The sequence below is a fragment of the Fistularia commersonii genome, chromosome 10, assembly GCF_037954325.1.
Source record: "Fistularia commersonii isolate RoL2024-O1a breed Wild chromosome 10, RoL_Fcom_v1.0, whole genome shotgun sequence".
NCBI classification, from domain to species: domain Eukaryota; kingdom Metazoa; phylum Chordata; class Actinopteri; order Syngnathiformes; family Fistulariidae; genus Fistularia; species Fistularia commersonii.
Genome location: NC_141293.1, coordinates 8,221,201 through 8,245,848, shown reverse-complemented (window position 1 = coordinate 8,245,848; position 24,648 = coordinate 8,221,201). Strand labels below are relative to the sequence as shown.

Genomic DNA, 24,648 nt, shown 5'->3' with positions numbered 1-24,648 from the left:
TGGTAGTTTCTTCCCTTATTAAGAGAAGGTAATTTTCTTGCTGTAGTTTTATCAGTTTTTAGATAATGGGTTTGTTGTTCTTTGTGATGTACAAAAATGTTCTTACAAATATTAAGATATTAAAATGTAGCTACTAAAATATGACATGAAAAGGATCATTTGTAATACAGATATTAGGTTTTATTGATGCATCTTCTGACTGCCACATTATGATGTCAGAGCAAGTGCAGATACTTGTTTCTTTTTCCATACATTTTCTGCATAATGCTCCTGGAAGTACACCATAGTCAGCCCAAAGACTATCTGCACAGTCCCCTCTTATTTATTCCCATTACCAACTTTCCATCAGTATCAGGCCAAACAAATCCAGTTATTTTGAACAGGGTGGTTTTGATAAAAGAACTGGCCAACAGCTACTAAGAAGATGGAATATCTAAAACTTGAAAAAACAACAAAGCACAAAGTGGCCGTTTTTTTGAAATTGTAATTCATTTTAATTCTAAACGTCGTCAACAGTCTTAGGATCATATTTGAAACCACTAGATGTCCCTATTGCTCCGAGTCCTTCGGGGACTGCTGGGTTCAAACAGATTGTTTTGGTTTTGCTGGAATACATTGTGCCGTAATGTGGTCTATCTTAAAAAAAAAGGCCTGCTTACTGCTCCATAAGGATGTAAATGGCAAACATGGAATTTTCATAATAGTTGGGTGTTAAATAAACATGTAGCTCAATAATGTGTGAAATGCGTGGTCAAATCTCAGCGTTTTGTAGTTTTCTTATGTGTATCTGCTAACAGGCATCGTCTTCAATGTTAATGACACAGTCGACAGGAAATGAATCTCTTGCGTCGTGATTCCGCCATATTTTACGATGGAAACTGAATATCTTGGCTGCAGAAAAGAGCATTACAAATTAAGGTTGTGTCAAACTGGTAAAAAATTGTCGACTTCAAGTGGACGCTAATAACGTTCACAAGAAATTGTTTTAAGATGAAGGAATTCACTGTTTCCAGATATGCTTTTTTCCATGGAGTTTTCCTATGAACCAACTTTGGCCACGTCTCTTAGATGTTCAACCCTCCTCTTCTGGCGGGGAGTCGGAGGGATCTTTCCAATTTATTCCCCTGGTTGCTAAAACAGGAACGACACCCTCTTCTGTTTTGTTAAGGATAAAGTAATCGTCACAGAAACGGACTGCAGCAGGTGCCGGACCGTCCTGAGCCGGAACACTTGGTAAACCAGACGCGGAGCAGCGCAAGTCGGCGCGGTTGATGTCGAAGAACGCGTCGGCTGGAGCGGCGACGGCTTTTTCTTCATCTTCAACAGGAGTCGCACCCCAGGTGGAAAAAGGCAGCTGGGTGTAAGACGAAGTGGCCGGACAGATTTCGATCGCAGGCGGAGGGGCCTTGAGTATTTCAGGTAAGCAAACGTAGGAGGTTTGGCTTTGAGTTAACGTCAGCGGTATCACCGATAGATCGTGGATGCTTTCTGAGTCCTTCGTAACGGCTTTTGGTACGATAATCACAGCGGTGGTTATCAAAAGGTCCTCAGCTGTCTGTATTTGCTCAATCTGTTCCTGATGTGAAAGCCAGTCCTGTACAGCGAGAGTGACACGTGTCAGACATAACAGCTTTTCAATCATTTATTTCCACCCCATTTGTCAGGCTTCTACTTAGATATGGATCCTAAATAGGAGGTGTGACTTTCTGTGAGATGGTGTTTTTATTGTTTTGAGTCTTACAGGGAAGTCACCTTGAGCTCTACTTTCATTTGTTTAAGTTTTTACTGGGGTGTCTCTCTTTTTGAGTTTTGCTGGTGTGCAGTGATCCCTCGCCATAACGCGGTTTACTTTTCACGGTTTCGCTACTTCACGGATTTGCATCGTGCATTGTGTTCTGCATTCTGATTGGCTAAAAAGTCATTCCGCTTCTTCTCTACCTGTGCGTCAATAATGTTGCAGTTTAATATGTACACATACGTAAGACAGCTTGCCAAATTTACATTACGTACGTGCAAATACTCTTGCAATTTCGAGTTTCTGTAAAACCCATAATGTTGACAAAACGCTCCGGACTGATAAAAGCACCTGCGGCAGGGCCCAAAAGGCAGCGGAAGATGCTATCAATCGGAGATAAAGTTAAACTTCTGGCCATGCTAAGGGAAGGTAAAAGCTATGCGGCTGTAGGTCGGCATTACGGAATTAATGAATCTTCCGTTCGTTCCATAAAGAAGGAAGAAAAAAACATAAGGACCACAGCAGCAATAAGTTTTAATAGGGATGCAAAAAGGGTTGCAACTGTCCGCAACAAGACAATGGTAAGCATGGTGTCTGCATTAGCTCTGTGGATTAATGACTGCATTAATTGTATAATAATTGTAAAAAAAAAAAAATGTTTCTACATCACGGGTTCTTTTTGGAATGTAACCCCCGCGAAAAACAAGGGTAGACTGTACTTCCTCAGTTATTTATTTGCTTGTTTAGACGGAACAGTGGCCCCGCGGTTAGCGCAGGGATGCCCGGTATGTTGATCGCGAAGGTAACGTTGGTAGATCGCATGTCAGTCAAAGTCTGTCATCCGTCTTCACTACTGCACTTGCCAATTTATTGAAATACAGCTATGGGAAGGTGATTTCAAAAGCTTGAAACCAGCTACCAACAGCTTCTGTCCCGACTGTGCCGCTTCGGCTGACAAGTGATCGGAGTCGGATAATGTCTCAAAATGTACTCTGTTGTCGTGTGCCATACAGTTCATACAGTTATGCAAAGTGCACAAGCAGGTATTGTTTTAAGTATACTCAATAGCTATATAAATAAGTATATATTCAGCATTATTAGTTGAGGGGTCATTTTTACTCAGGGCATTTGAAAAGTAGCTCACAAAGTGAAAAAGCGTTTGCACCCCTGGGTTAGCGCTTTATAGCAAGGAGGTTTGATTCCCACAGGAGGCCTTTCTGTGGTGAGTTTGCATGTTCACACTGTGTCTGCGGGCTTTCTGGTTTCCTCCCACAATTCAAAATAATGTAGGAGGTTGTCCAAAGACCGAAAATTGATTGTGTGAATGCCCGTTTGTCTCTACATTTGACCTGTGATTGGCCAACTGTCTCGCCCAACCAAAACTCCGATAGGCTTCAGTATCCCTGCAAATCTGAGTGCAGTATAAGTGGTTGATAATGAATATTTATTTGTTTTTTCGTACACTTTGCTTATATGACATGGATGCTCTACATTTCTCTCTCTATCTAATCCAGGGGTCACCAAACTTTTTCCTGCGAGGGCCAAATAACTTTTCCCTTTTCTGAAGGGGGGCCGGGCCAGTTTGTAACAAAAATTGTGAGGATAGCAGAGGTGTCTAAACGTAAACATTTATTGTTTTCTAGAAAGCCACGCATAACCAAAAATTAACCCTTTCTGGGATCTTTATAGGAAAAAAAAAAAAAAACAGAAAATAAATAATAACATTATGAATGAATAATGTCTGTCTTATCTCTCTACAGATGAGACAAACAGCCTTTGAACAAAAAAATAATCGTTTGTTCTCTGCAGGTTAAATACCCTGCATTCTGAATCTATTTTTCTCTTACCTAATCTTTTCGCCAATATTCCGTGTTATTTGACAGTGTTGTGTCCAGGACTTTTTTTTTTTTTTTTTTTTGAGTGAGGGGTTTCAGATAAGGCACAGACTGCAGAAGGGTTGAATAGAATGATACGTTCTATGGTTGTACAAGTCACGAGGCCAGAATGGGGAAAAAAAAAAAATCATAATGCATCCCTGATTTTGTTCAGGGGCCGAACAAAATGTAGAGGCGCCGTAGTTTGGGAACCACTGATCTAATCCATCTATCTAATGATTGATTTAATAGCACTAGACAGGCAACACTACCAATACAGTGCGACTGTCCTTTGCAAGTTAACACTCAGCATACAAAGAACTTTTGTCTACCAATGATGTGGATTGTTCGCAATGAAGACAAATGAAAGGGGGAGGTGTGTTGTAGAAAAGACAATCTTTCACAAAATTTCAAAAAAAGGAAGCAGTCAATGAAAGGAATTTGGTAGAGGAAATTACAAGATCTAGATGATGCATCTAGAATGCTAGAGGATTTAGTTAAAGGCGTCACTGAGAGGAATTGGTCTTCCAAGTAGTTTTTTTAGACTGTGCCTGAGTATTTCTTTATTTCAAAATATCTACAGACTCGTGAAACAATTGCAAAAAAATCAGCTGTTGCCATAGTCCGACAGAGAGTAACTTCAATGGCTGTTTAATTGAAAAATAACGGAAAAAAATGTCGTAATTGTCATTTCCTTTCGTAACACATTATTTGCTTTGTGTGTATAGTATGTCTTTTTAAAATACAGCACGTGACTCATCCCATCACTTAATAATTAACCTTGAATTTTTTTACAGAAAATGTTATTAGAATGGCTCATAGCTGTTTAGGGTCCCTTTGCAAGTCACAAGGACGGATAAGATCGGGAAGAAGTCCATCAGAGGGGCAACACATGTTAGATATTTCGGAGATAAGGTCAGAAAAGCCCGACTGAGAGCAGGGATAGTGAATACTGTCTATTGGTAGAAGGATACAGAGGTTGGAACCTGAGAGGACGGCCGAAAAAAGACTTATAGAAATAACGAAAGAGGACATGAAGTTAGTTGCTACGAGAGAAGAAGATACAGAGAATACGGTTAGGCGGAGGAGGTCGATTTCGTGTGACGACCCCTGAGGGAAGTAGTCGAAAGGAAAAGAAGATTTAAATTTTGGTCTAAAACGATAATTTTCTGTAAAAGAGATACCTCGGCTCACCTTCATGTCACCGTCATGCTGTTGAAACAGAGGAGCTGGAGAGGGGATGTGGTACAACGTTTTCATCTTCATTCTGACATTCAAGAAATGAAAATTAAAAAAAAATAAAAAAAATAAAAAAAAAGGAGCGATGGGATCAATTCACATTTTAAAAAGATGGTGATTTGGAGCGACTTAAAGGTATGGTGCAACAGTTGGGAGGAATTACCTTGCAGCAGGTGTGTTGAAGACCAACAGCACCACTCCAACAATCACACCCAAAGGGACCAAGAATGTTGGCAGCAAGATGCTTATCTGCTCTGAAGAGTAAACAATACAGACTTGGTAAGTCATTTTAGTAAGGATGTCATAAAAGCATTCAGATTAGAAAAAAAACAAATCAAATCCCATCACAATAAGGACTGAATCAACAGTTTGGAAAGCATATATTTGTTCCCCTTTAGTCTGTAAATTCGATTCCAGTGTAAAATCGATAAATCATTTCGTTTCCACTTTTTAAGCAGAAGAAGCAATCTGAGGGTTGGTCAATGGCAAACAGGCCAAAGTGAGAGTCTGATTTTCTTGAATTTTCTTGAATTTTTTTAACCAACTCAAGTCGTCACAGGCGACTGAGCGCAGAGCATTCCTGTCAGGAAGCGTCCCTGCAACGTATCGCTCAAAGAGATCATTTACCTTTTTTGGTCTCTGTTTTCACACACACCTCTGGACTCCAGTCACTCCAGTGTCCGGCGTATGTGTCCAGTCTCGGTTTAGATCTCACTTTAATGCAGTATCTACTGTTTGGCTGGAGATTTGTTCTTGAAATAGACACAGATTTATTTTTACTCTCCTCAGCATTGGGATGAAAGGTCTGAGGAAAATATTTCAACATGGACAGTTAGATCCCATTAAAAACCCAAACAAACTGTTCAACGAGAACCGGCAAACCTACTTTGCTTTTGTAACTCTGCTTCGTGTGATCAAGCAGGAGATCGTAGTTGAAATATTGGTCGAAGTACACGTGGTTTTCGTAGCCGCTTTTCCAGGTGATGTTGAAATTCTCCTCTGTCTCTTGGACACTCAGGTTATAAGGTGGCGTCATCTTAACTGATCAGAGATCATACTGACATATTGGAATCATAAAACCAAAGCTGAAATAGTTCTTTATGACATCATAAAATGTTCTTCAAGATCATTATTAGATCAGAACAAGACTTTACATACGGTATACCTGAAATCGTACGCGGTGACTTGCAAATGTTCCTTCTGTACGAACATTCAAAGTCTCAGAATTTCCAGTGTATTTCTTGATTTCGAAACACCTTTTCCCGTGTAACTTAATGAACGTGACATAGATATTTTAACATGTTTGATATGTCTTTATTTGATACAGTAAGGATAGGTGTAGGGCAGTGTTTCCCAACCACTGTGCCTCGGCACATCATCAGGTGTGACGTGGAAAAATGCCCACGTTCACCCGATTGGTCCAAAAATTATTTATCCAACGCAAATAATGTGTCTTCCTATGTCTATGTGGGCAGTGTGCCCATTCCATGGCAACGGGTAGTGAATTAAACTGCATCTGTGTATCAGAGTGATTAGTGATGCTTTGCGTGATACATTTTTAAGATAAAGTTCTTGTATCTGCGTAAACAAACAGGCAGCATTGTTGAAAATTATCAATACGAGTGAGAAAGCAGTGAAAGCTTGCTTCAAAGTTGCTGAACTCATCTCTAAATCCAAACAGCCACACATCGTAGCAAAACATTAATACTACCTGCCGGCAAAATCATTGTAGAAGAAATGCTCGGCTCTGGCGTTGATAAAGAAATAGCCAGAGTTCTTTCAAATAATACCATTTCCAGACATATTGATGACGTGTCTTCAGACATTGAAAAAAGTGTTCTGGAAAAGTTGCACATCAGTGGGAAATTTGCATTGCAACTTGACAAATCTACAGATACTAGATATATTAGATTTCCCACTGAGTAAATTGAGACTACGGTTTAATTCTAACTCCTGAAAAAATTTTGACATATTTATTTGGTGGTGTGCCGTGTGATTTTTCTAATGTAAAATATGTGCCGTGGCTCAAAAAAGGTGGGGAAACACTGATGTAGAGGACGATAGTGGGACCAGCGATGTTATGCGGCTTAGAGACGGGATGCAGAGCAGGAAATAGCAGAGATGAACTAACAAAACGTTAGTTGTTTTTGAGATAAAGTCAGACGGAGATGGTCTGGACATGCACGTCGACGGAAAAGTGAATATCGGGTTATGCTGAGGTTGGAACTGCCTGGCAGTAGGACTAGAGGAAGACCAAAGAGGGGATTTATGGATGGAGCGAAAGAAGGGCATGAAGTTAGTTGATGTGAGAGAAGACGACGCAGAGAATCGGGTCACGTGTTGGCAGACGTTTCGCCGTGACAAGAAGAATAATCTTTGTAAAGTTTCAAAATAATTCACGCAATGTTAACAGATACACATCGTCCCGTGACGATCACCAATTACGTTATTTGAGCTTGTGATAATATCAAAGCTATCTACCAACTGAAGACACGTTTATGTTAATGGACAATATCTTGATACTCACTGTTCCTAGAAGGTATGAACTGCGTTACAAGTTGACAGTAACTGTTGGATCCGTTGCAGAGATGTATGCTGACTGTGTCCAGTAATGTTAATGAGAAATTTTTGACCTTGCAAACACAGCTGTAACTGCCATCCATCCACACAAGCGGGCAGGTGGAGTTCATTCCCTCCCTGTTAAAAAAAAAAAACAAAAACTGAAATTAGTTAATAATCTCACATTTTTGACTCACTAAAAAAAATCATACCTATCTGTATGGAGTTTTTTTTTTACTATTTTTTTCATATTAAGCCGTGACAAATTACCAAGCAAGACCGAAATGTAGCTTGTAGTCAGTGTTGGCCTTTTCCAATGGCTCACTGGTGATATTGATGAAACAAGTGATGTTGGTCCAGTAGGAGGTCTGACACAGAAACTGATCAACTGTAAGGGACATTTTAACATTTTTAGACATTTTGACATTTTACAAATAAAGATGGACTCCGTAAAGGAAAAGGAGTATGCAATGTGTGGCCTAATTGGGAAAAAAAAAGTATTAATGACCCCCTGGCTAGGCAAATTGAAAAAGGACAAGGTGGGGGTCAGATATAGATAAATGTCTCAAATCAAATAATAATAATGTTAGATGGTTATCGATAACTTAAAACATTTTCTTTTATTTTTTGATTTAACCTTTATTTAAACAGGAAAGAGAGATTAAAAACCTCTTTTACAAGGGAGTCCTGGCCAAGACGCAGCAATAAGTTACAGACAGACAATATTACAAACAGTTAAAAGGAGCAATTACAGCTTAACAAGTCTTAAAATAAGAATGAAGATCATTAGTTTTCCAGTATCCTGTTTGTTTTAACAATAGTTAGTGATTATTTTGGATGCTGTCATAACATAACATATTTTATTTAATTTTTTTAACTATAAGCCAGTGACAAGAATGTACCTCTGAAGCTGCTGGTCACCAATATTTGGGAAAACACCAGGAGGACCTGCAGGTGCTGCATCTCTCCTTAGATGCAAGTCACCAGTCTGTAGAAAAGAATATAATACTTTGTTATTCTCTTTTTTTCCTCTCTTTTTCATACCTAATTCTGGCATTGTTGTCTGTAAAAGTGATTACATTCTTTTACCGAGCAAACTTTTGCTTATTGTCCCTTATTTGGCAGGATATCTATGTTTTCTGTGTCGTGTATATGGACTTCTATCAGAGAGAATCAAGCAACACTCATAACAGGATTATAACAAAAAAAAAGTGGAAAGATAAGAAAAAGATCATGATCCCAAATGAGTCTATAGGCATACTTAAAAAAAAAAAAAAGTTATTTCTATAACATTGTATATTGTATTTTATAAATCAGTTATTACCTTGGTGAAGCCTCTGAGTTGCCGATTCCTCTGACAATCAATGAGATGTTGAGCTGGGTTTCAGGCTATCCTTTATCTGGTAGTTGCACAGGAAATGAACAATTTTTTTTCCTTCATCGCGTTCTTTTTTTTTTTTTCTCCTTCCGTTTGAGTAATAAAGGGTCATTTTGCTTTGCTTATTGGCCAAGCAATGGTTTAACGCAAATGACAGCAGAATGTTGATAGTTAATCGTGCAAATACATCAATTACAGATATTTATATGCCCAGGAGGAGTTGTTTTTGGGTTTAATCTATATATTTATTTCGATGATGAGTTCATACGTAAGTTGAAAATGAATGAATGAATTATTCAAACAATATAGTGTTTAATCCAGTGACCTTGAATTCTGCCAGTCTACTTTCAGCGAACAATAAAATGGTGTTTATGGACTTCAAATTTTTTATATAAGATTTTTTAAATTTAGTTTAAGGGCTTGTGTAACTTCTAGCTTGTTTCTATATGAAAACACGAGTAACTAACAGTGTATTACTTTCAACAGAGGGTATCTCATGTCTTCAAATAGTTATTCTTACTTGACCAACCATCAGAGTGAAGTTGAAAATAACTTTATTGAGGCCCCAAATGGACCTGTGTTTGACATGGACTACAAAAACATGAAATGAGAAGATGTTTGCAAGCAGGATTGTAAGGGTTACAAAAACATGAACGAAGAGGAAAAGAATAAGCTGAAATGGAAAAAATGGTTACAACAGACGAGAGACCTAGAATCATATTAAAAAGCAAAGAGGGTTGACGTGCAACCTTGAAATAGAAGGTGATGCGGCAGGAAGATGCTTTGGAAATAAAACGGGAAAATAAAGGTACAGCAATATAAAACGTGGTAACCAGAAACGACAAAAAAAGGAACATAAGATCAAAAATATTACATTTTTTTCTAGACTTCGATTGCACATTCCTTCCATTTCATCCATCTTTGTGTGTCTACACAAAACATGTACATTTGCATATTTCTTTCAGAGGCAGAGAGATATTCAGTCTTTACACACCATAAATTTACACTTTTTACAAACTTGCAGGCATAGAATGGATACTTTTCAAATCGCTGTATGCTTTTGCATGTAAAACACAGATTATCAGATGGCTTATATACAGCTCGATGATGATAAGGCATGTTGTCACTGAAGCTAATGTGAAAAGAGACATCCTCCCCAGATATGTTCTTTTATCAGTACTTTTAGCAAAAGTGGAGCTTTTTATTTGAAATGTAATTTGTTTTATGATGCGCTGATTTGTATTAATAGAAATTATTTGCAAATTTCCCTTTTTTTTTTCCAGAAATTAAATAATTCTACATTTTCACCTGATTTACTTTCTAGTGTAATTTTCAGATCATTTTAAACAAAACCAGCAAAACCAAACCATCTGGAGAAAATAACAGACACTGAATGCATCAAAACAACAAATCAAGAGCAGAGCATTTCAACATAAACAAAGTAAATAATACAAATTGGACTACCTCCAGTGTATAATTAATGGAAAATATACTTTGACGCATAAATTAAGGAAGTACATTTTTACGTACAATCTTACACAGCCAAAATTCACATGAAAAAATATCAGTCCAAATCTTGTTGAAATTAATACAGAATGTACAAAATTGTATAATAGTTCTCTCCTCATTTGATAGGGATGATGTAAAAATACAGTGGTACTTTTAACTCATTATATAAAAGTTTAGGTTTTGAAAAAAAAAAAAAACGTTGCATGTCAAAACGTGGAAGCTATTTGCAAGCATTGAAGATAACAAAATATGAAAACAATGCAATTAAAGGCTCAGTGCCTCAAATTTGGTTCAATCTGAAGGCAACAGCAAACAGATTTGTTTTATTAGAGGTCGAGAGACTTGTGCAATGTTCCAGGAGTGCGTTCTTTATGTACCGTATATATACAGCCTGAAGAACTCTGGAGCTAAAAATCAGATCTTGCCCAAGCATCTTCCCCTTTACTGATACAGAGCATTTTTGTGCAATAATAGTATTTTAAAAGCAATTTTTTTGGAGAGACAGGAAGCCGGCGCTGAGGTCACAGGTCCTGCTGGTTGTTTCTTGTCAGGGCTCCAGCAGAGGCTTTAGCATCTGAGCTATAATACGATTTAGTAGAAGCATTTCAACCAGAATAGGTATTAAACCGAGGTGAAATCCACTTATCGTCTACTGTATGTCCTTTCTGATGAGAGAACAGGTGTAGACCGAAATTATTTTCGGTCTTATGAAAAGGACTCAAGCTAATTTTGAACTGAATAACAGACTAAAAGGCGGGAAAAAAGACTGACTCTCGGTCACTGAGTTTTGTTGAGATTGTTCTCTTGGTCTTGAACAGTGCTGCTTATTATCCACTGCTTCACATAGTTAGAGTTGTTGTCCTCAGAATTGGCATTTAAGTGTTGTTGCTCCGCTGTGCCCGAGGCTCCAGGGCTGCTGCACTCGGCAAATCCGCTGTCAATAGTGTCCAGATCCATTTTAGGGTAGCTGTCCTCCAACGGCTCATTGGAGGTAAACGAGTCCAGGGAAGCCCTCTCCGCTTCGGGAGCCCGGACGGGAAATTCTATGTTCACCCCAGCCAGGTCGACGGACATATGGGTTTTATGTTGTGATGAGATCCCACCTTGTTTGCTCATCTGATATCCCCCTGAATCATATCTGTCTTCACCAAGGGAAAATCTAAGGCTTTCTGAAGAACTCTGTGACATCACTTCCTCTCCAGACAGAGTGACTGTTTGGATTGAAATGTGTCCAGCAGATTTACTCGTACCCTGCATATTGCAGCCATCCTGCAGGGGGAATCGCCGGTTGCAGTCGGAACGCTGGATTCGGAGGAACGAGACGTCCGGTTTCGTCTCCTTGTTTATGTTGAAGAGCTGCAACGGGAATAATTGTCTTGTCGCTCCGCTGGACCGCGGTGTCGTGTCGCACCACTCCAACACGTCCTGCCGCTCGTCCATCGCCATGCTCACACGCGTGTGGTACCCATAGTAGTCGTACTCCGTAAATGCGGAATTCACCCAGTCCTGTGACACCACCGAAAAAAAATCAGTCTTAAAGTATGATCAAAACATTTCAACATTTCAAACATTTCCAGTTTTATCTACTGCTTCTGTACTGTCTTTAATTTATAATCACATTTGCACCTGTTTTTAGTTTATCTACTGTTTTTTTAATTTGTACTGCCAATTGTACTTGTTTTTAGTTCTATCCACCCCCTTGTACTTTTTAATTTGATCTCATTTTTTACTTGTTTCGAGTTTTATCCACTGCTTCCGTACTGTCTTTAATTTAATCTCATTTTCACCAGTTTTTAGTTTATCTCCCGTTTTTTAATTTGATCTCATTTTATTGTTGTGCTGTGCTCTGCTTTGCTTGTAAACTTGTCGACCCTGAAAATGAGGGAGACCTCAGTGGTCTTACAAGTATAAATAAAGGTTATTATTATTATTATTATTTCAGTTAAGCTTTCAGTAAAACATCATCATAGTCCGGTTGCAATTGGCTGATTTGCTTTGAATGTCAAGATCCTACACGTTGGTTCACAGGGATGCTGGAGCCCAACTGTAAGCAGTCTGGAAGGGCTGCCATTCGATCGCACGGCCACATATAAACAACCAACCGATCACCCTCTAATTCAAACATCTGGCCAATTTATCCCAGTTAACCTCCTTTATGCTTTTGGATCCTGGGGGGAAACCAGAGAATCAGTAGGAAACCTATGCAGAAACGGGGAGAACGTTCAGCTCCACACAGAAAGGCCCTCTGTCAGCATCAAACCAGGGTGCGCTAGGCTTAATATGGTGTTATATCCGTGCAAAATCAAATATCTGACATGGACTTTGTTTGACTGATCCATCTCTTCTGAGGAGCTACTGCATCAAGTCTCTCACTGTTGACTCTGAAAGATCTGTAATTTCTGATACGTCGCCACAAGTTTGCCACGTCATGCAGTTGTTCTGCAAGCCATCTGTAGCTGTCATGCAAAAGCAAGACGATCTGATAGGCGACTAGGTGACCGAGGCCACAACATCCTGACAAAAAGAACTCCTCTCGCTGTCATCGTGATTTGCGATCCGCCAAAGAGGAGCAGCGCTCTGCACCACGACACTCAGATAGAATAGGAAAATTTACTGAAGGCGTGGTCACATCGAAATCCTACAAGTTCTATTTGATAAGTATATTTTTATATTCATGATAATGCTTTTTGGAATTAAAAAGCAGTTCAAAGTGAGTGAAAAAACATTAGACAATTGCAACAGGTCAATTCAAAATCAAATATGGATAGGAGAGTGCTTTAGGTAGTATTGGTCTAAAAAAAAAAGAACATTTAGTAAGATGAAAAAATCTGGAAATCTAAAGAAAGGTGTGTTTTTCTTTTTTCTGAAGGAAACAGCCAGCAAAGAGTGAAGCTCTGTGTGAAAATACAGATTGAAAAATCATCACGCTCTTGTAGAACTCACAACTTTGTTTTTTTTTTTTTTATACTTTAATAAACTAAAATACTTATAGTTTTTTTTTTCTTCAAAACTTAATCAGCCATTTATTAATGGACCTTGAATTTATCCTTCATGCCTCCATGAACTGATTTTAAAAATACATTAAATAAAAGTTTAATATTATCTGCAGTGCATCTTGAAAAAAGTACATTATGTATTTTGTGAATCAGCATGTCTGGATTTTTCAAACATTAAGATAAAGTGCAAAAGTTTTTGGGATTAAATCAGACGATATATTTCCCATTCGATGAAGTTTGCTGTTTGATTTTCTGCTCGGTGCCTGCAGACTGTTGCCCGCGGCAGCAGCTCCTTCCACTGGCCGTGAGCTGCAACTCCATGCTGAATTCAACACAAATAAAATCATCTATTGGCAAGAATTTCCCCCTCGATTCATGCTGACATTATGAACTTTCATATTTGGTCGCCATTTCTAATAATAAAGCAGGATAGGTATGAAAAGAGAGAACAAAAATGTTATAACGTTTAGGATGAATACAGTGTAAAGCATTGTTTTTCTATGCTTGATAAATTGATTAAATAGTGAATCACCTCAGCGTATAATCAGCACGGCTGTAACATCATGCATAATTGGACACAAATGCCATATAGAGGCTATTTCATTTTAAATATTTTCTCAGATTTTAGATCTATATTGTTAGGATTAGCAGTATAAATTATGGAAGAAATGGATATTAAATAATTGTATTATTTTGGCAAAACATAATTGACATAATTTGTGTTTGTTTTGACTGTTTCTAGATTGCCTTGACAGAAAATAAGGGCCCAATAGTTTATCAGTACAAAAATATGATGTGTTGGGAAAATATTTCCCAAGTATAACATCACGCTGAGGGTTCCATCCTAAAAATAACTTTTCATTTTTAAATATTTATTTTTGGCTTACTTTCCTCTGTCATTTGTTTTGAAATTACATGATTTCAGGCCATTTAATGAATGTCTTTATATCAACAAGAAAAAAGAAAATGACCAAAATAGCTGAGAAATTTCCCTAACATTTTATGGAAATAAGCAACAAACTGCCTTAAACTGACTGAGGTCATTTGTAGAATAAACTAAGAAACAAATAAAGTAAAATAGCATTAATCTTGAAAGAATACATCCTAGCAAGAAATTGGATTAGAAATTTTTGTCATTGGTCAAATAATTATGACAAAGCTGCTTGCAAAATAAATGATCTGAAATTGAAATTACCATAAATATTTATAAAAAAACAGTTCCTTAAAATAAGTAAGAAATTACAAAACAGCAAGAAAACTGAAATGTCAAACATCAAATCAAACTACTCCCAAGTATTTTGATGTGCATCAGAATATTGGGATACGATTTATTATAAATAAAAAAAAAAAAAAGTAAGGACCTATGCTAATACCTGATTATCAGTTATTTATGAGAGAAAAAAGAGAGTAAATTTCCATACTTCGAGTCACAAGAATAAAAACGTGCATTGGAGAACATAAACAACACCATTTTCCACCCTGAAGCTCATTTCAGACAAGAAAACAAGCTGCTGGTGTTTGACATGATGGCAAGCAAACATCTGTATTAACTGTGTTTTCCAGCGACAAGGATGGTTTCTGACAATCGTGTGCAAATATCCCCCCACACCATGTGATAGAATAAAAAAAAACCCACAAGAAGCCCCTCATCTCTGACACACGGATGTGACCCTTAGATGTCGTCTGACGGGGAAAACCCACCAGTGGGTGCAGGTGTGTTACCCATCTGGAACGCCTAGTGGGCTAAATTAATCCTTACAAACAGTTTCTTACCTGAAAGTTTCCCTTGTGTATGTGGTAAAGAGGTGCAAAAAAATCCTCTGGGCTGGAAACGTGAAAATATAGGCGAATCTTTTGGTGCAAAAGCCTTCGAACAAAAGGAGGGAGAAAACATGTTTTATAAGAAAAAAACAAAAAGATGAGAAACATGAAAAATGAGTGTTTCAGATGAGGGTGACAAGTCAGGAAACAGTTAAAACACAACAGGGGTTTCACATAAACAATGCCTCTTTGTGAAATCTTGTCATTTGAATTGAGAAATGTTATAATTTTGGTTGGTTTCACGATTCAAAAATCAGTGAGGAAACACTCATCTTCCTTAGATGCCCGGGACAGATGTGCCTCGATACATTTATCCCTATCTTCACACCCCCACTGGTGATTTTCTGATCAAGATTATTTATTTCTTGACCTTTCTGCATGAAGTTAAATTACTATATCATATTACATTATATATTAAATGCTGCCTGTTTTTTTTCTCAGTGCCATTGTCTCTAAACCAGGGGTGTCAAACTTTTTGGTCCCGAGGGCCAATTACCTAGAGGGTCATTACCTAGAAGTAACACTAAGTCCAATTTTTTTCCTTTGTTTTAGTGTAAAGGAGGCAAACAGGTAAATTATAAAAATCTTTATATGTAATGGACTGTTCCTCTAAAAAATACATGACTAATTAATACTAAAAATGTATTTGATGAAATTACACCCTAAAATACTGTTGAGTTAAAAGAGAAAATCCTGTCACAGTGGGAAAATTTGCAACTTGAATTTATTTGAAAATTGATTGGTAGCATGTATAAGAGGAGGTTTAATGTTAACTAGGCTGTTCTGGTTATTGAATCAATCTTTTTAATTTTGCCCTTTTTTTTCCTATTGTTTTTGTGTTTTTTATAGACGTAAGAAAGGAAAAGATCATTTTAACAACGTCACTACACATTTCTTCATCCAAAAATCATTTCGTTTTCAAATTTTGAAGCAAAAAATACATTGCAAAGTTCCTTTATAATTTTTTCCTTGCCTGTTTTTTTTTAAACCCACTGTATAAAACCCCCAGATGCATGTGAGAAAAAAACACGCGGGATGCACTCACACAAAGATTTTAGGCCGGGGGCCACAAAATATTATTAGGGGCCGTGAGTCTGAGACCCCTGCACTAAACCACACAGCATCACTGGCCTCACCACTGTTTTGTACACCTTTCTTTTCCTTTTGGCTGATACTCTTTTATCACACATTAACCCTGACAGTTCTCTCCATCCCCAACGCATTTCTTCCCATCTTCTCCACACTCTCCGTTTCTCTGGACTGTTGACTCAAGTACTTAAAATCCTCCACCTTCTTTAGCTTCACTTCCTGTAGCCTCATATACTCATACACTCGCTGACCTTCATTCTGCTCCTTTCCAAAGCAAACCACCGCCTCTCTAGATTTTCCTGCTCCCTGTTCTCACAGCAGATCACCATATCATCTGCAACCATCATGATCTATGGAAATTCCTGTCTAACCTCATCTGTCAGCCTGTCCATCACCATTGCACACAAAAAGGGGCTCAGAGCTGATCCCCGATGTCATCCCATCTCCACCTTGAAGTTCTCTGTCACACCTACAGCGCACAAAACCTCTGTCTCAAAGCTCACATAATGTACATGTACAGTTCATCGGCACCCTTTCCCCTGTCGTATGCTTTTTCTGCATCTAAAAAGACACAGTGTAGCACCCTCTGACCTTCTCTGTACTTCTCCATTATTATAATATAATATAATATAATATAATATAATATAATATAAATCATATTATAATTTATAATTATAAATTATCAGGCATAACAGGCATAATTTATAATTATAAATTATCATATAATATAGTATTAAGTTATATTATAACTTATAATTATAAATATATTATATTATATTATATTATATTATATATTTGCTGATCAGTTTAAAAGTTCAGAATTCATAAGCACACTCTTTAAACCAAGAACTTCCAGTTTCAAAAGTGTACAATATGGTTGCGTGATCAGTTTTTGGTTTCACTTTCACAATCTCAAACTCCTGCGCGATGAGAAAAAAAAAAGGAAGGTTGATTTGTTTAAAATGGAACAAAGTAAGTCGTCTAAGTCAGGCTTTTTCTCTGCAACTGCTTCTTATATTTGAATAGTTTCTCCACATGCGTGGAGGCTTTTGGCCTTTTGGCTTCCTGGCAGAGTGTATTTCCTTCAGTGTGTGCTTTCGCTTTAGCAAGGTTCTCACCAGACCGGTGAGCAGCCCTGGCAAGTTTGATTTTTATAGTGGTTCAGAGTTCAATCAGTTGGAATCTAAAGTAAAAATGTAAACTTTTTTCTATGAATTTAAATAGTTTCAGCCAATATACATGGACAGCTGATATTGATCTTTCACAGATACATAAGTATCATATCTATTGACATATATGATGTCAAACATCTGATCAGGATGTGGTATCATGTTACATCAGCAGAACACCAGTAGCGTTTAAGTATTTATAATCGGTGAGACAATAATAGACAGCAGCCGTGACGTTTCCCTTTTTTCGCATTTAGATCATGTCCGTAGATTTCAATGTCAGCTTATTTTTCTAAAATACGAGGTGGGATTTCTCCTTTCAAGTCGATTGCATGGGAAATGATTGAAAAATAGCTCAAATATAAGCTAATTTATTGACGTCATGATGTTTAACCTCCAGATTACTCTTTTTCAAGGGACATTCTTTACAATACTCACGATGTTTGTTTGCAGCACAGGGCCAGGAGGACGGCGACGATGGGAATGATGGCGAAGAGGATGTACCACAGTCTTGCATCAACATCTGGGTGAGCGACATGACGTGTGAGATACCCATGTGACCAAATTACACTCTCGCTGTTCCCGAAAGTGAAGTAGTGCAGAAAATAAAAAGGGTGATTCCGTTTCACAAATTCCTCCACCTGTTATTGCCGGAGACCGTCCCGCCGTCCTCCATTCTACCGCGTCGCTCCACTCGCTCCACTCACCATTATACTCAAAGTTAGGAAACACCTTAGCCTGCACATCAGCACTATATTCTGTATGAGGTTGTAGTTTCTGGTGGTCCAACAGCAGGTATTTTTGATTCATTGCGATTGAAAGGATTGGATCCTGTGAGAGTATAAAAATCAAAACAAATGCAACAAATAAACAAAAAGTTTGTTTCACTTCTGTAAAATTACTTACAGGGTTCTCTAGATGACTTCTGTCATCTAGAGAACCAGCAACCTTTATATGGTAAATGTAAATTTCTTGTTTAGTTTGTGGATACCGTCCCATTTGGAGAATCTGACAGGAAGTAAATTAACATTTTAACCACAGATTCTACATTAGCATTGTGATTTTCTCCGTTTTAAAATGACCTCCATTTGTCTTCATAACACTGAGCATCAAAATGGGTTTCCTACATTCTTCAGCTAAAAGACAATTTTTTTGTGTTATTTTTCAGTCTATTTTACCTTTGTCGGGTCTTTGCTCACTCTGATTCGCACCGTGTAGGTGAGCTTTAGGTGAACCCAGCTGTTGATGTCCCAAGTGATATTATAAAAGTCCACTGTGTTTGTCACTGCCACATTAAAAGGCGGCATAGGCTTAACTGTGAAAGCAAAAATCCCAATGAGCACCACAGGCGATCAATCAGCCAATCAATTGATCCAACTTTCTATGAAACTCTCCTCATATCCCAGTGTTTCCTCTCCGCAAATGATATGAAGGATAAATAAAATAGTTATATTAAAGAGACAAATTACGAAGACTTAAATATCACGCAGGGTTGAAAAAACACAAAAAAAATGTAAAAAAAAAATAGAAAATAAAAATCGTATAAATTATAAAATAAAATTGTTAAATTTTATTTATTTAAACATGTATACTGTTTTTACTGGGTAATATCAAAACACTGGATTTTTGATGAATCGGACGTTTTAAGGCCTCTCGCCTTCAGACTCACCCACGTCGCTGAGCTCGAAGATGGATGAGCCAATGATGTTTGGGCCGCGCTGGATGACAGTTGTCGTGCACTTGGTCCCGATGGATGTCATGCCGTCGAAATCTTTGGGATTCATCACACACCAGGACTGAGGGGGACTCAGCTGACAGCTGTCCGCTACGTTCTCAGACCCATCACTGCAACAGCAGAGAGCTTGCTTTAGTGTGTGTACTTGTGTGTGCAAGTGTTTTCTCTGCACTGAAACCCACACAAGTATGGAAACAGTGAATCGCTTTACGTGAAACGCAAATTTGAGGTACTTTTACTCCAATACAGTATTTCCATTTGAGACTACATCAAATCTTCCTACGCATAAAAAATAATATAAGTTGTTTTAATTCTAAACGGTAGAAGTACATGTCCTCTTTAAGTAAATTAAATTCGGTTATTTAAGTTGTAGCTTAGTATTATCATAGACTTCAGTATTTTGACTTGAACTGAGGGTCCTAAATGCAATTGTTTCAATACCTGTTTAAAAAGGAGGACTCATAATATTGTAAATATGACACATTTCTGAATCTCCACTGCTCCTTCCCCGTTTTCAAAAATATTGCATCCCAGATATCAGGTACTTTTGCCACAAAAGATAGTTTTTGAATTACATTCTGTCTATCAGAGAACCAATATGAATTTAAGGAAAATTTAAAGAAAATTAAAAATAATGATAACCAAAAACAATCCTATTAATCAAGCCTCAAGAGGAGAAAAAAGGATGTGCAACCACAAAATAATAACGACTGGAAATACAATAGAAATTCAAAAACAAAACCGGTAACACTGGGCTAAAGGAGGTGCAAAATTGTTGTTAGAACTGATTTTTTTTTTTAAATTATTTATAAAAAAAAGAGAAAAAGAAAGTAACCAGAAAGCACACCTAATCTGACAAAAGAAATTTTGAATTGGTATTGAAAAAATGTCTCCAGGAGGCCAGAGCCCGGTGTTTCACACTCAGAACAAACAACAGGTCAGACGTTCTACCTGCAGTTGACCTCAAGACGGACAGGAGACTGGAACGTGGAACCACAGCTGAAGGAGCAGTTGAGCATGCTGCTGTAGTCGGTGGTGCAGGTGACATCACATGCACGCTCCGCTGACGCCATTGACACAAAATGACTCGCTGGTAGTGGAAGAGATTCCATGCAGCGACCACAGTACAGTGTCGGGGCCCAGCGGAGAGGAAACAAACCATGACTTTCTAAAAATCCGCTGCAGGTCAGTCACAATATCATCATATCATCCAAAAAATCTGTCACATCAGGCCCCTGAGAAATGGACTACCACTTTCTTCATATTCATTTTAATTTTGAGTTTGATTCACTTACCATTCTGATGAAAGTACAACCTTTTCTCTTTAGTTAATGCTTTTTTTTGTGTTGTAATTTCACTTTATTCTCACAATACTACTTGTCCTCATAATCTATATATGATCATCTGACTTTTTCAATAATATTAAAACTTGAATCTATGAGGCCCAACATTTCAGTCGTATTTATAACACATATTCTTTTTTTTTTTTCTTGTTTTGTCCCTGTCCCCACTCCTTCATACCGCATGCTATTACACGCGTCTTGGTTTTATCGACCAGTCGGTGGGAAATTTTTACCTTTGAGGAACTGAAATAAATCAAATGTCATGAGAACTAAACTTCGAACAAACTTACCAACATAAGCGAGCAAAGTGAGGCGACGGAGGGCGGACAGGTGGACTGTTGTCAGAGCCATGCAGATTATAAACTGCTCAGCAGCTGGAGGGAAAACCACTTAGACTCATGAAATGTTAAAGGGAAAAAAATGTAGCAAATAAAAATGAAATCAACAATCATTTAAAAAAAAAAAAATTAAAACTCTTTTCATTACACATTAAATAAATGGAGTCGAAGCAGATAATTGCAACCCCAGCTCTTAAAAAAAAACAAAACAAAACAAAAAAAACTATAAAACTTAATAGAATGAAACAACTTCACCTTTTCTGCTTCAAAATTCCTCCAGCAGCGTAAGTCGCATGTAACTTTGTGCAAATGTTTGTTTGAACGTCTCACCGGGTCGTTTCTGCTCAGCTGTCGTCATCCGCGGTGTGATGAAGGATGTGGTTTCATCCCAGCGCCCACCAGATCTTCGCTGTTGCTGTGAGGAGGCAATTTATAAATGTATATTTATAAATATATAAAAAGTATATGTGAGTAATTTGTATCCGTGTATATGTGTGTATGTATGTATATGTACGTACATAAAAATGTGCTACAGAAGAATTTTCACCCTCATAAATTACAGCTTCATTACGGAGTTACCACTTTTTTTTTTCTCTTCTTTGACACCTATTCAAACATTTTGTTTCTCATTAACTCAAAAACCCCACATACAGTTTCAATACTGATATGATCAAGCGCCATTGTTGTCGGACCCTTCTCACACCTACAATGATCAGATAAATAGGGGTGTTTGCAGCAAAACCAGTCACACTTCAAATAAACTCCACGCTGAAAATGTAGAAAAAAAAAGTCAGTAGAGAGTCTTAAGTCTCAGGGGGTTTGTGTCGGAGTCTGTGAAGATGTGTTTTGTGAGTCAGTGGATGAAGAGAGCGCGATTCAAAATGTCTCATTTAATGTCACTGCAGCCACATTAGTCAGACGGTAACTTAATCAAAATGTCATGAATTTACAGCCAGGTGGCTGGTGCGGTTCTTTTTTTTTTTTTTTTTTTTTTTGATACTCAAAAGATAAGTGATGTCATTCAAAGCATTTTACTTTAAAATCTGCAGAGAAATCAGATAATCAAATAAGTTAAAAAAAAAAAAAATCACAACAAATTGACTTGAACAGCACCGGGAAAAGGAGAAATTATTTTTTTGATTTATAATATTTTGCAGACTTAAGGTCAAGTCCTTAAAAAACGTAACATTCAATCCTGGGATGAACATATTAAATATGCATATGTGAAGTTGTTTGTTTTGCAACATCCATCAGTGCCTTCAGGCCAATCCAGACTGCTTTTAACCCACTTCTTATTTGTTGTCCGTGGGAGGAAGCTAGAGAGCCTTAGGAGAACATGAGGGATCCTAAGTTACTGACAACCACACTTACTAACCACAATCAGCTCGCGTGAGTTTAACATTTAAATATGTTAAATTAATTTTGAGCTCGCTTTAGTGGAAGGAAGCTGTTTCGACACTTGGTTGCAGTTTCAAATTGACTCAATTCCAGTGCCTGCGACTAGTGGCTCGCCCGTGTTTAACAGACGCTATAAGACCACTAGAGGTCTCCATGTGTGACTATTGACAAATAAAAGTGTAGTTTTAGGAAATAGATGTGTGAAACTCAAGCATGGGGAGACATTTTATTTGTTCTGACTGATGCAACAACGAACCTGGTAAAATATTTATTCTAAGTAAATCAGATGACCAGTAAAGGCTGTTGAAAATATGTATGCACACCTGTGTGTGTGTGTGTTAAATGTGTATAATGATATGTAAGCTAATGCAAAGTTTCAGTTTCAGACATTTTCAAAACAGTAAATGATGTTGATTGGAGAAAAATGGGAAATGACATGACTAAAAATGACACTTTCACTCAGTTTGTTTTTCAGAGCAACAGTGACATCGTGTGTTAAATTACCATCAGTGCATCTTGTCTCAGGTCTGGAAGCACTGGACAAAACAAGAGGACAGAAAATGTCACAAATTTAGTGGATTTTAAAGGAATTTTGTAGGGAACTAAGCTGGCTTTGACATTTCCCCGATATCTGCACCTTACAATGGAGAAGCTTTATGTTGATTTAATTCAGACAGACTTAAACCACAGTCATCACTTCCAATTCATCAGATACATGTTATTACACAGATCTTGATAAAGTTATATTTTCAATTAGAATCCTCAAATAAACATTTTACGTTTTTCATATTATTATCATTATTATTTAAAATGATCATCACTGAGAAATGATAAGTAAATCTTTAATTTTGATGATTATTATTATTGAATACATAATCTAATAATTGACAGTGTAAATTCATTTTTTAAAATATACACATAAATATAAACTGCATAAATATAGATTTATTTATTTAAAGTGTGCTTTAATATAAAGTATTAAATATAATATAAAGTATATTTAAAGTATGTATAAATGTGTTAAAAAATTTTAAAGTGTGTTTTTAATAATACATATGTATATTTATATGCTTAAAAAACAAGCTTTAAAATTGTGAGTGAACCCATTGCTATTGCTAAGCAATTGAACGCTGTGGGCTGACAAGTGACACCTACTTGTCAGCAGAAAACAACACTTTGGGAAAAAAAAAAAAACGTAACAGCCTGTTTGGGGGTGACCTTTTGTACACTTTTGTTGTTTTTCAGATGTTTTTTCAAAACTGGTATGCGTGTGTGTGTGTGTGTAGGGTTTTTACAGTTTTGAGTGGAGGCGGCTGAAAGGTCCCCTCCCCAGTCCGAGAACAGGGTTTTTTTATCCCACTCTAGCGGCGCAGGCTCTCGTGGAGTTGTTGTGTGAAATGACCTGAAGCAAAGTGGTGGAGGTGTCTGTGCTGCGAGGGCGGGCGGCGCAGGTTTATCCCTTCAGAGGTGGTGCTGATGGTGGAAGCGAGTGGCGGGTCGGGGTGAAGAAGCCGGCGTTTTTAATGCGGATGAGGAGAAGGTACTGTATTTAAGTTGCAACCGGTAGATGCGTGTGCTTGTCCTCTTTTGGGCGGAGGGGCACGGCTGGAGGGGGGGGGATTCAGGTTCAGAAGTGTTGAAGCATAAAATCTCCCTCTCTTTCTCCCGCACCGTCTGCCCCCCCCCCCCCCCCCCCCCCCCCCCCAGTTGCCGGGGCCAGACGCAAAGCAACAGCAATTTGTGCGATTTCACAGCTCACTGGATCCCTAAAACTCTGACAGCTTTGTGCTGAGGTGGGGGGTAATGAAGGAGGGAGGGGATGGAGTGATGGAAAGAATGAGGAGGAGCACAGTGATGGAGGGATGGAGAGAGATGATGACTGGAAATTGAAGATGGAGATTAAGTTAAAAGTTTGTGAGAACTGTTTGTTTTTGCAGGAACGTCTCAATGCGATTTGGCAAAATCCCGGTCGCTCGTATTCGTCAATGCAGAAACCTCGATAACCTGCTCATTGATAAATCTATTACCCATCTTTGACTGTAAAATTTTTCAAAATGTATCATTCTGTATGTTTTTTTTCATGCAATTATTGAAAGGAACCCTTCCGGCCTTTACCAAATGATCAATAAATCGACATAAATCATAGGAAAACCAGCGATCATTTCAAGACTTTGAATCTTCTTCTGGGTTTTAAAATGTAAACCGAAATTTGTTACTCATAATGAGTTCTGCAGCTGGCAACAAATTCTGTTTTAAAATATATATTATCAAACATTTTCTTTATTTGTTGTATTTGCTAAAAGTCTTTTTGCTTTTAGCAAATAAGGCTTTGCTCTCTTGAATTTTTTTTTTTTTTTTAAAGGATGCCCACCAAAGAAGACACATTAAAAAAAGAAGGTACTGTTTGTTGAAGGTACTGGAAGGTACTTGAAGGTACTAATTTTCTTTATTTGTTGTATTTGCTA

At 37.7% G+C, this 24,648-nt stretch overlaps 2 protein-coding genes across 4 annotated transcripts; both read right to left on the bottom strand.

The window, feature by feature from the left end:
- Positions 1-321: 321 nt before the first annotated feature.
- il21r.2 (interleukin 21 receptor, tandem duplicate 2) lies at positions 322-8,762 on the bottom strand. Of its 2 annotated transcripts, none has more exons than XM_086154350.1 (9): positions 8,732-8,762; positions 8,310-8,395; positions 7,678-7,795; positions 7,376-7,545; positions 5,735-5,889; positions 5,476-5,653; positions 5,012-5,102; positions 4,804-4,876; positions 322-1,594 (listed from the first exon to the last, which is right to left on the bottom strand). In XM_086154350.1, exons 2-9 carry the CDS (start codon positions 8,368-8,370, stop codon positions 1,073-1,075), a joined length of 1,368 nt encoding a protein of 455 aa, XP_086010476.1. In that variant the 5' UTR covers positions 8,371-8,395; positions 8,732-8,762; the 3' UTR covers positions 322-1,072. The 2 variants fall into 2 exon arrangements, with proteins under 2 accessions (XP_086010476.1, XP_086010477.1); XM_086154351.1 differs by having other exon boundaries at positions 1,436-1,594; positions 4,794-4,876.
- Positions 8,763-9,322: 560 nt separating this feature from the next.
- On the bottom strand, positions 9,323-21,079 carry il21r.1 (interleukin 21 receptor, tandem duplicate 1). Of its 2 annotated transcripts, XM_086154349.1 has the most exons (9): positions 21,041-21,079; positions 20,738-20,821; positions 20,056-20,194; positions 19,039-19,214; positions 18,548-18,684; positions 18,011-18,200; positions 17,808-17,892; positions 15,064-15,157; positions 9,323-11,800 (listed from the first exon to the last, which is right to left on the bottom strand). In XM_086154349.1, the coding sequence occupies exons 2-9, from the start codon at positions 20,796-20,798 to the stop codon at positions 11,072-11,074; spliced, it is 1,611 nt and encodes a 536-aa protein (XP_086010475.1). In that variant the 5' UTR covers positions 20,799-20,821; positions 21,041-21,079; the 3' UTR covers positions 9,323-11,071. The 2 variants fall into 2 exon arrangements, with proteins under 2 accessions (XP_086010475.1, XP_086010474.1); XM_086154348.1 differs by lacking the exon at positions 21,041-21,079 and having other exon boundaries at positions 20,738-20,984.
- Between the last annotated feature and the right edge of the window lie 3,569 nt (positions 21,080-24,648).